Source organism: Oncorhynchus gorbuscha, unplaced genomic scaffold, assembly GCF_021184085.1.
Source record: "Oncorhynchus gorbuscha isolate QuinsamMale2020 ecotype Even-year unplaced genomic scaffold, OgorEven_v1.0 Un_scaffold_10402, whole genome shotgun sequence".
Classification (NCBI taxonomy): domain Eukaryota; kingdom Metazoa; phylum Chordata; class Actinopteri; order Salmoniformes; family Salmonidae; genus Oncorhynchus; species Oncorhynchus gorbuscha.
This window is the reverse complement of record NW_025753178.1, coordinates 1-11176: the sequence shown is the minus strand read 5'-3', so window position 1 is coordinate 11176 and position 11176 is coordinate 1. Positions and strand designations below refer to the sequence as shown.

Below are 11176 nucleotides of genomic sequence, written 5' to 3'. Positions count from 1 at the left end.
AAGAAAGCGAGAGAAGACAGAAGCGAAGAGAAAGCAGCAAAGCGAAAGAAGAGCGAAGCGAGGACGAAAGAAGACAAGAAAGAGAAGAAAAGCGAGAAAGGAGGAAAGCAAGAACGAGGAGAAAGCGAAGAAAGCGAGAAGCGAGAAAGAAAGCGAAGAGACAGAAAAGCGAAGGAAAAGCAAGAAGAGAGGAAGCAAGAAGAGAAAAGCGAGAAGAAGACGAGAGAACGAGAAGACAGAGCGAAGAGAGAGAAGCAAGAGAGAGAGAAGAGAAGCGAAGAAAGCGAAAGAGAACGAGAGAGAAGAAGACGAGAGAGAGACAAGCGAGAGAGACGAGAAAGCGAAGAGAGAGAGAAGAGAAGAGCGAAGAGAGAGAGAGAAGAAAGCGAAGAGAGAGAGCGAGAAAGAGAGACGAGAGCGAGAGAAAGCGAGAAGAGACGAGCGAGAGAGAAAGCGAGAGAAAGCGAGAAGCGAGAAGAAAGCAGAAAGAAGAAGAGAAGCGAAGCGAAGAGAGAGCGAGAGAAAGAGAAAGCGAAGAGAAAGCGAAGAAAGATAGAAAGCAAGACAGAACGAGAAGAAAAGCGAAGAGAGAACAGAAACGAAGAGAAAGAAAGCGAAGAGAAAGCGAAGAGAGAAAGCGAAGAAAGCGAAAGACAGCAGAGACAAGCAAAGAGAAAGCGAAAGAAAGCGAAAGAAAGACAGAAAGAGAGCACAGAAAGAAGCTAGAAGAAAGCGAGAGAAGAAAGAACGAGAGGAAGCGAAGAAGAGGAGAGAAAGCAGAAGAAGATGGAAAGCGAAGACAAGCAGAGGAGAAAGCGAGAAGAGAGAGGAAAAGCGAGAAGAGAGAAGGAGAGAGAGAGACAGAGAGAGAGAGAGAGATGAGAGAAGAAGCGAAGAGAGAAGACAGAGAAAGACGAAGAAGAAGCGAGAGAAAACGAAAGAGAAGACAGAAGAGTAAGAGGAAAAGCGAGAGGAAAACTGAAGAGAGAGAAAGCGAAAAGCGAAGAAAAACGAAGAAGCGAAGACAGAGGAAAGAAAGAAAGAAAGCGAAGAGAGAACAGAAGAAAAGCGAAGGAAGAAAGCGAAGAAGAGAAGAGAGGAGGAAAGCGAAGAAAGCGAAGAGAGAAGAAAGTGAAGAGAGAGAAGAGAGAGAACAAGAAGCGAAGAAAGAGAGAAAGAGGGAAAACGAAGAGGAAGAGACAAGAAGGAAGAGAGAAAAGCGAGAAGACGAAGAGAGAAAGAAGCAGAGAGAGAAGAGAGAAGAAAGCGAAGAGGAGAAAGCGAAAGAAAGAAGCGAAGAGAAGGAAAACGAGAGAAGAGAGAGAGAAGAGAAGCGAAGAAGAAGCGTAGAAGGAAGACAGAAGAGAGAGAAAGCGAAAGAAAGAAAAGCGAAGAAAGACAGAGAAAACGAGAAGAAACAAGAAAGCGAAAGAGAGAAAGCGAAAGAGGAAAAGGAAGAAAGCGAAGAAGCGAAGAAAGAGAAAAGCGAAGAGAAAAGCGAAGAGAAGAAAAGCGAAAGAAGAGAAAGCGAAGAAAGCGAAGAGGAAAAGCGAAGAAAGCGGAAGAAAAGCGAAAGAAAAGCGAGAAAGAAGCGAAGAAAGCGAGAGAAAGGAAAAGCGAAGAAAGCGAGAGAAAGCGAAAGAAGCGAAGAAGAAAGCTAGCGAAAGTGAAGCGAAAGAGAAAGCGAGAGGCGAACAGAAGAGAAAGCGAAAGAGGAAAGGAAAGCGAAGAAAGAGGAAGGAAGAAGCAAGAAAGAGATGGAAAAGCGAAGAAAGCGGAAGAGAAAGCGAAGAAAGAGAGAAAGCGAAGAAAGCGAAGAAAGCGAAAGAGAGAAAGCGAAGGAAAAATGCGAAGAGAGACAAAAACGAAGAAGCGAAGAAAGGAAAGCGAAAAGCGAACGAAGCGAAGAAGCGAAGAGAGAGAAAGAAAGCGAAGCGAAAGAGAGAAGAAGAAAGCGAAGAGAAGAGATGAACAGCGAAGAAAAGCGAAGAAAGCGAAAGACAAGGAAGAAAGCGAAGACAGCGAGAAAAACAGCGAAAGACAAACAGCGAAGCGAAGACGAAAAGCGAAAGCGAAGAAGAACAGTGAGCGAACAAGCGAAGAGGAAAGAAAGACGAACGAAGAGAAGCAACAGTGAAAGCGAAGACAAGCGAAGAAAGCGAAAGACGCGAAGAAGAAGAAAGCGAAAGTGAAGAAAGAAAGAAGACAGCGAGAAGCGAAGACAGCAACGAAGAGGAAAGACAGCAAAGAAGGAAGCGAAGAAAAGAAAGCGAAAGAAAGCGAAGAAAGCGAAGAAAAGCGAAAGAAAACCGAAGAAATGACAGCGAGAGAACAGCATGACAAGGAGGAAATGAAGAGGAAAATGAAGAGAGGGAGAAAATGAAGAAAAATGAAGAAGAAAGCGAAAGGACAAATGAAGAGAGGGAAAGCGAAAGACGAAAGCAGGAAAATGAAGAAGAGAAGCGAAGAGAGCGAAAATGAAAGAAAGAAAGCGAGAGAGAGAAGAAGAAGAAAGCGAAAGAAGAAAATGAGAACAAAAGCGAAGAAGAAACAAGAGAACAAAGAAAATGAGAAAGCGAAGAAGAACAAAAGCGAAGAAAACGAAGAACGAGAGAGAGGGCGAATATGAAGAAAGAAAATGAAGAGAGAAGAAAGCGAAGAAAGCGAAGAGAGTGAAGAGAACAAGAGCGAGAAATAAAGCGAGAACAAATGATCGAGAGCGAAGAAAGCGAAGAAAGCGACGAAGAAAGCGAAGAAAGCGGGAAAAGAAATGAAGCGAAAGCGAAAAAGCGAAAGAAAAAGCGAAGAAAGAACAGCGAAAGCGAAGCGAAGCGAATGAAGAAAGCGAAGAAAAGCGAAGAAAGCGAAAGCGAAAGAAAGCGAAGAAGAAAGCGAAATTTAAAACGAAGCGAAGAAAGCAAGAACAAGCGAAGCGAAAGAAAGCGAAGAAAACGAGCGAAAGCAAGCGAAGAAAGCGAAAACGAAACAAGCGAAGCGAAGACGAAAGCGAGAAAGCAAAAAACAGCGAAAGAAAGCGAAGAAAGCGAAAAAGACAAAGAAAGCGAAAGCGAAAAAGCGAAAGCGAAAGAAAGCGAAAAGCGAAAAAAGCGAAGCGAAAAGCGAAGAACGAAACACAAGCGAAGAAGACGAAGAAAGCGAAGAAGAAAGCGAAATCAAGCGAAAGCGAAACAAAGCGAAAGAAAGCGAAAACGAAAAGCAGAAAGCGAAAGACAAACAAGCGAAAAAGCGAAAAGCGAAAAGAAAGCGAAAGAAGAGAAGCGAGAAAGCGAAGACGAAAGAAAGCGAAGCGGGAAAGAGAAAGAAAGCGGGAGATAAGCGAAAGAAGAGGGGAAAGCGGAAGAAAGAAAGCGAAGAGAAAGCGAGAAGGAGAAAGCGAAACGAGGAAGCGAAGAAGGAAAGCGAAGAAAGACAAGAGCGAAAGCGAAGAAAGCGAAGAGAAAGCGAAAGACAGCGAAGAAAGAGAAGCGAAGAAGAAGCGCGAAACGAAGAAGAAAGCGAAAGACAGCGAAAGCGAAGAAAGGCGGGAAGAAAGCGAAGAAGAAAGCGAAGACCTAAGCGAAGCGAAGAGAAAGCGAACGAAAAGCGAAGAAAGCGAAGAAGACAAGCGAAAAGCGAAGAAAAAGACAAGCGAAGAAAGCGAAGACAGAGCGAGGAAAAGCGGGAGACAAGCGAAGCGAGAAAGCGAAGAAGCGGGAAAGCGAGAAGCGAAAGACAGAGCGAAGACAAGCGAGAAGCAGAAGCGAAAGACAAGCGAGAAGCGAAGAGACAAGCGAAGAACGAACGAAGCGAAGAAAGCAGCGAAGACGAAGCGAGAAAGAAGCGGACAAAAGCGAAGAAAGCGGAGACAAGCGAAGAGAACAAGCGAAAGACAAAGCGAAAGACAAGCGAAAGAAGACAAGCGAAAGAGAAAGCGAAAAGCGAAGAAAGCGAGAAGGCGGCAAGCGAAGAAAAGCGAACAAGCGAAAACGAAAAGCGAAGAAAGCAAGCGAAAAGCGAAGACAAGCGAAAGCGAACAGAGAAAAGCGAAGAAAGCGAAGCAAAAAAGAACAAGAAGCGAAAGCGAAAGAACAAGCGAAGAGAGAAGCGAAGACAAGCGAAGCGAAGAGAAAGCAAGCGAAAACAAGAAAAGCGAACAAGCGAAGAAAACAAGCGAAGAAAGAACAAGCGAAGACAAACAAAAGCGAAAGCGAAGAAAGCGAAGCGAAAGAAAGCGAAGAGAAAACAAGCGAAGAAAAGAGAAGAGAAGACAGAGCAAGAGAAGACAGAAGCGAAGAAGACAGCGAAGACAAGCGAAGAGAAAGACAAGCGAGAAGAAAGACAAGCGAAGAAGACAAGAAGCGAAGACAGAGAGAGACAAGCGAAGAAAGACAAGCGAAAAGACAAGCAAAAGCGAAGAAGCGAAGACAAGCGAAAGAACAAGCGAAAGACAAGAAGAAGACAAGCGAAGACAAGCGAAGAGAAGAACAAGCGAGGAGACAAGCGAAGACAAGAAGACAAGCGAAGAAAGACGAACGAAGAAAGCGAAGAGAAGCGAAGAGACAAGCGAAGACAAGCGAGAAAGCGAGAGACAAGACAAGCGAGCGAAGAAGACAAGCGAAAGAAGAGAAAGCGAAGAAGAGCGACAAGCGAAGAAAAGAAGAAGAAAGCGAAGAAGCAAAGAAGAAAGAAACAAGCGAAGACAAGACGAAGCGAAGAAAGCGAAGACAAGAAAGACAAGCGAAAGCGAAGAAAGCAAAGCGAGACAAGCGAAGACAAGCGAAGACAAGCGAGAAGCGAAGACAAGCGAGAAGACAAGCGAGAAGACAAGCGAAGAGAGAGACAGAGCGCGAAGACAAGCGAGAGAGAAGCGAGACAAGCAAGCGAAGAGACAAGCGAAGAGACGAACGAAGCGAGAAGACAAGCGAAAGACAACGAGAGAAAGCGAAGACAAGCGACAGAAGCGAACAAGAGACAGAGAAAGACAAGCGAAAGACAAGCGAAGACAAGCGAAGAAAGACAAGCGAAGAAAGACAAAAGCGAAAGACAAGCGAAGACAACAAGCGAAGAGAAAGAGAAGACAAGCGAAGAAAGACAAGAAAGCGAAAGCGAGACAGACAAGCGAAAGAGAAGCAGAGAAGCAGAAGCGAAGACAAGCAGAGAGACAAGACGAAGAGACAAGCGAAAGACAAGCGAGAACAAAGCGAAGAGAAGACAAGCCGAAGCGAAGACAACAGAAAGCGAGACAGAAGACAAGAGCGACAGAGAGACAGAGCGAAGACAGCAGAAGCGAGACAAGCGAAGACAAGCGAGACAAAACAAGCGAAGAGACGAAGCGAAAGAACCAAGCGAAAGAAAGCGAGAGACAAGCGAAAGCGAAGAAAGAGAGAAAGACAAGCGAAGAGAACCAGACAGAGAGACAAGCGAGAGAGACAAGACGAGACGAGAGAGAAAGCGAGACAGCGAGAAAAAGACAAGCGAGACAGAGAGAGAAGAGACAAGCGAGAAGAAGACAAGCGAAGAGAAAAGACGAAGAAGCGAAGACAGAGACAAGCGAGACAGAGAGACAGAGAGAAGACAAGCGAAGAAAGACAGAGCGAGAGAGAACAAGCGAGAGAGACAAAAGCGAGAGACAAGACAGAGCGAAGACAGAAGACAGACAAGAAAGCGAAGAGAAGCGAAGCGAAAGAAGCGAAGAGACAAAGAGCGAAGAAGAGAACAAGCGAAGAAAGAGAGACAAGACGAAGAGAAGAACAAGCGAAGACAGAGAGAAGCGAAGCGAGAAGAAAAGAGGACAAGCGAAAGACAAGCGAAAGCGGAACAGCGAGACAAAGCGAAGAAGAGACAAGCGAAAGAAGACAAGAGACAAGCGAAGACAGAGACAGAAGAAAAGCGACAGAGAGAGAAAACAAGAAGAAAGCGACAGAGAAAGCGAAGACAGAAGCGAGAAAGAAGACAGAAAGCGAAGAGAGACAAGCGAGAGAGCAAGAGCAAGAGAAGACGAAAGCGAAGACAAGCGAACGAACAAGCGAAAGAGACAAGCGAACTGACGAAAGAGGAGAAGCGAAGAAAGACAAGCGAAGAGAAAGCGAGGAAGAACAAGCGAAGAAGAAGAGAAAGCGAAAGGAACAGAAAGCGAAGACAAACGAAACAGAGAAGAAGAAGAAGCGAGAGACAAGAGCGAAAGAAGCGAAAGAAGAAGAGAGAGGAGAAAGACGAAGAAAGGCGAAGACGAAGGAGAAAGCGAAGACGAAGCGGACAGACAGGCGAAGGAGAAGAAAGCGAAGAAAAGCGAAGAAGACAGGAAGCGAGAAGAAAAGACAAGCGAAAGGGAAAGCGAAGAGAAAAGAGAAGAAAACAAAAAAGAAGAGAAGCGAAGAAGACACAAGCGAAGAAAGAAGCGAACGAAAGCGAGAGACAAGCGAAGAGAGAAAGAACAAGCCCGAAGAGAAAGACAAGCGAAGAAAAGGAACAAGCGAAAGAGAAAGAAAGACAAGCGAGAAACAAGCGAAGAGAGACAAGCGAAGAAACAAGCGAAGAAGAAAGAAGGAGAAGAGGGAAGAGAGAGACAGCGAAGCGAGAAGGGAGAGATCGAAGGGAAGAAGAGACAGCGAAAACAAGCGAGCAAGCGGGATAGAGAGCGAAAAGCGAGAGAAAGAAGCGAAGCGAAAGACAGCGAAGAAGCGAAGAGACGTTGAAAGCGGCGAAGAAGAAAGCGAAGAGAAGGTTGAAGCGAAGGCAATTGGCGAGAGAAGAGCGAGAGGTTGATCGAAACGAGAGAGAGAGATTGGCTTGAACAGAAGAGGTTGAGAGAGAGGTTGAAAGCGAGAGGCGAAGACAAGAAAGCGGCGAAAGCGAAGGTTGTGCGAAAGCGAGAAAGTGAAAAGCGAAAGCGAAGACAAGAAGGCGAACGAAAGAGAAAGCGAAAGCGAAGAAGAAGGCGAACAGCGAAGAAGAGGCGATGAAAGCGAACAGAAAACAGAAGGCGAAGAGAAAGGGATTGGCGAAGAGAGAAGACAGAGCGAAGAAAGAGAGAGAGAAGAGAAGAAAGAGAGCAGGTTGATCGGGAGAGAAAGAGAGGAGACAGAGAGAAGGGCGAGACAGAGAGAGGATTAGCGAGAGAGAGAGAGAGCGAGACAGAGAGAGAGAAGAAACAGAGAGAGCGAGACAGTTAATGAGAAAGAGAGGAAGAAAGCGAAGAGAGAGAAAGCGAAAGAAAGAAAGAAAGCGAAGAGAAGAAAGCGAAAGAAAGCGAAAGAGAACGAAAGCGAGAGAAGAAAGCGAAGAGAAAGAAAGCGAAAGCGAAAGCGAAGAGAGAAGCGAAGAGAGAAAGCGAAAGCGAAGACGAAAGAAAGCGAAGAAAGCGAGAAAGCGAAGAAGCGAAGAAGAAACGAAGAAGAGAAGCGAGAAAGCGAAGAACGAAGAAAGCGAAGAGAAAGCGAAGACGAAAGCGAAGAGAAAGCGAAAGAAAGAAAGCGAAGAGAAAGCGAGAGAGAAAGCGAAGAAAGAACGAAAGCGAGAAAGCGAAGAGAAAGCGAAGAAGCGAAGAGAGAAAGCGAGAGAGAGCGAGAGAAGCGAGAGAAAGCGAGAGAGAGAGAAGCGAGAGAAGAGAGACAGAGAAGAGAAAGACGAGAGAGAGAAGCGAGAGAGAGAAAGCGAAGAAGGGAAAGCGAAGAGAAGGCGAAGAGGAAAGCGAGAAGAAGAGAGCGAGGAGAAGCGAGAGAGAGAGGAAGACGAGAGGGGAGAGAAGACGAGAGAGGAGAAAAGCGAGAGAGGAGAAAGCGAGAGAGAGAGAGCGAGAGACGAGAGAAGAGAGAGACAGAGAGAGAAGAGCGAGAGAGAAGAGAGAGAGAGAGAGAGCGAGAGGAGAGAGAAGCGAGAGAGAGAGAAGAAAGCGAGAGAGAAGCGAGAAGACGAAGAGAAAGCGAGAGAGAAGCGAGAGGAGAGCGAGAGAGAGAAGCGAGAGAAGAGAGCGAGAGAGAGAAAGCGAGAGAGCGAGAGAGAAAGAGAAGGAGAGAGAAGAAAGCGAAGAGAGAAAGCGAAGAAAGCGGAAGAGAAGACAGCGAAGAGAAGAGAGAGAAAGCGAGAGAGGGAAAGCGACAGAGAGAGAAAGCGAGAGAGAAGAGAGAAGCGAGAGAGAGAGAGAGAAAGCGAGAGAGAGAGAAAGCGAGAGCGAGACAGAAAGAAGACGAGAGAAGAAAGCGAAGAGAGAGAGAGAGAGCGAAGAGAGAAAGCGAAGAGAAAGCGAAAGAGAAAGCGAAGACAGAGAGGAAAGCGAAGAGAAGAAAGCGAAAGAGAGAGAGAAAGCGAGAAGAGAGAAGAAAGCGAGAGAAAGAGAGAAAGCGAGAGCGAGAGAAAGCGAAAGAAAGAGAGAGAGAGCAAGAGAAGCGAGAGAGAAGAGAGAGAAAGCGAAGAGAGAGAGACGAAGAGGGAAAGCGAAGAGAGAGAAAGCGAAGAGAGAGAGAGAAAGCGAGAGAGAGAGAAGCGAGAGAGAGAGAAGAGAAACGAGAGAGAGAGAGAGAGAAGCGAAGAGAGAGGAAAGCGAAGAGGGAGAAGAGCGAGAGAGAAGAAGAGAGAAGCGAGAAGAGAGAGAGAGAAGAAGCGAAGAGAAGAGGGAAGAGAAGCGAGAGAGAGCGAGGGAGAGAAGAGGGGAGGAGAGAGAGCGAGAGGGAGAGAGAGAGAGAGAGCGAGAGAAGGAGGAGAGAGAGCAGAGAGAGGGAAGAGAGCGAAGAGAGGGAGAGAGGAAGCGAGAGAGAGGGGAGAAGCGAGAGAGAGAGAGAGGAGGCGAGAGAGGAAGCGAGAGAGGCGGAGAGAAGCGAGAGGAGAGAGAAGCGAGAGAGCAGAGAGGGAGAGAGAGGAAGCGAGAGAGAGAGAGAAGCGAGAGAGGGAGAGGACGAGAGAGGAGAGAGGGACGAGAGGGAGAAGAGAGAGACGAGAGAGAAGAGAGAGAGAGAGGAGAGAGAGCGAGAGAGAGAGAGAGCGAGAGAGGGAGGGAGCAGAGACGAGAGAGGAGAGCGAGAGAGAGGGAGCAGAGAGAGAGAGAAAGAGAGAGCGAGAGAGAGAGAGAGAAGCAGAGAGAGCGAGAGCAAAAGCAGGAGAAGCGAGAGAGAGAGAGAGAGAGAGAGAGAGAGAGAAAGCGAGAGAGAGAGAGAGAAGCGAGAGAGAGAGAGAAAGCGAGAGAGAGAGAGAAGACGAAGAGAGAGAGAGAGAAGGCGAGAGAGAGAGAGAGAGAGAGAGAGAGAGAACGAGAGAGAGAGAGAGAGAGAGGAGAGAGAGCAGAGAGAGAGAGAAGGCGAGAGAGAGAGAGAGCGAGAGAGGAGAGCGAGAGAGAGAGAGAGAAAGAGAGAGAGAGAAGACGAGAAGAGAGAGAAGCGAGAGAGAAGAAACGGAAGCGAGAGAGAGAAGGAAAGCGAGAGAGAGGAGACGAGAGAAAGCGAGAGAGAAAGCGAGAGAGAAGACGAAGAGAGGAGAGCGAGAGAGAGAGAGGAAAGCGAAGAGAGAGAAGGAAACGAAGAGAGGAAGAGAGAAGAGAGAAAGCGAGAGGAAGAGAGAAAGCAGAGAGAGAGAGCGAAGAAAGAGAGAAGACGAGAGAGAAGAGAGAGAGAAGAAGAGAAGAGAGAAGCGAAGAGAAAGCGAAGAGAGAGAGAGCGAAGAAAGGAAAGCAGAAGAGGAAGAGAGAGAGGAAACGAAGAAAGCGAAGAGAGAAGAGAAGCGAAGAGGAAAGCGAAGAGAGAGAGAAAAGCGAGAGAGAGAGCGAAGAGAGAGAGAGAAAGCGAAGAGAAGAGAGAGAAAGCGAAGAGAAGACGAAGAGAAAGCGAGAGAAAGCGAAGAAAGAGAGAGAGAGAAGAGAGAGAGAGAAAGCAGAAAAGAAGAGACAAAGAGAGAGCGAAGGAAAGCGAGAACGAGAGAAGAGAGCGAAAGACGAGAGAAAGCGAAGAAGAAAGACGAAGAAGAGAGAAGAAAGCGAAAGACGAGAGAAAGCGAAGAAGAGAAGAAAGACGAGAAAGCGGAAGAAAGAGGAAAGCAGAAAGAAGAAAGCAGAGAAAGCGAAAGAAAGAGACGAAAGAAGCGAAGAAAGAGGGACGAAAGCGAAGAAGGAAAGCGAAGAGAGGAAAACAAAGAAGAAGGAAGAGCGAAGCGAAAGCAAGGGGAAAACGAAAGAGAAAGAAAGCGACGAAAGAAAGAGAGACGAAGCAAAGAAAGAGAGAAACAAGAAAGAAAGAGGAAAGAAAGCGAAAGAAAGAGAGGGAAAGCGAAAGAAAGGGAGAAAAAGCGAAGAAAGAAGGCGAAGAGAAAGGGAAGCAAACGAAGAAAGAGAGAGGAGAAAGCGAAAGAAACGAAAGAAAGAAAGAGGAAAGAAAACGAAAGAAAGAAAGAAAGGAAAGAAAAACGAAGAAGAAAGAGAGAAAAGCGAAAGAAAGAGGAAAGAGCGAAGAAAGGAAGAAAGCGAAGAGGAGAAAGCGAAGAGGCGGAGAAGAGCGAAGAGGGAAAGCGAAGAGGAGAAGACGAAGACGAGAGAGGGGAGAAAGCGAAGAGAAACGAAGAGAGAAGAAAGCGAAAGAGAGAGAAGAGGAGCGAAGAAGAAGAGGAAGAAGCGAAAGAGAGAGAAGACGAAGCGAAGAAGGGAGAAAGCGAAGAGAGAGAGAAGCGAAGGGGGAGAGAGCGAAGGGGAGAAGAGGGAGAGAGACAGCGGGAGAGTGCGAGAGGAGAGCGAGAAGAGGGAGAGCGACAGCGGGAGAGGGAGAGAGCGAAGAGAGGGTAGAGAGGAAGCGAGAGAGGGGGGAGTAGAGAGGGCGAGAGAGGAGGGGCGTAGAGGGGAGCGAAGGGAGGAGGAGAGAAGCGAGAGGAGGGGAGGAGAGCGCAGAGGGGGGGAGCGAAGAGGGAAACGAGAGAGAGGAGAGGGAAGGAAGCGAGAGAGGGGAGAAGGCGTGAGAAGAGAGAGGGAGAGAGCGGAGAGAGAGGAGACAGCGAAGAGAGGCGAAGAGAGAAGCGAAAGAGAGAGGGCGGAGAGAGGAGACAGCGAAGAAAGAGGGAGAGAGCGAAGAGAGAGGGGTATGGAAAGCGAGAGAGAGAGGGGCGAAGAGAGAGAGCGAGGGGTAGAGAGACGAGAGAGAGAGGGAAAGCGAGAGAAGCGAGAGAAGAAAGCGCAGCGAGAGCGAGAGAGCGAGGAAACGAGAGA

The 11176-nt window shown here is 47.4% G+C and overlaps 1 protein-coding gene across 1 annotated transcript; it reads left to right on the top strand.

Annotated features, from left to right (window-relative positions):
* Positions 1-462: 462 nt before the first annotated feature.
* Positions 463-10140, top strand: LOC124030305 (axoneme-associated protein mst101(2)-like; the record flags this gene model as incomplete). The annotated part of the gene is made up of 8 exons (XM_046341699.1): positions 463-559; positions 743-834; positions 1326-1660; positions 2910-3006; positions 3089-4815; positions 5883-6132; positions 7266-7360; positions 10025-10140. Coding segments are annotated over 8 exons (2809 nt in total), but the record flags the coding sequence as incomplete, so codon positions are not given.
* Between the last annotated feature and the right edge of the window lie 1036 nt (positions 10141-11176).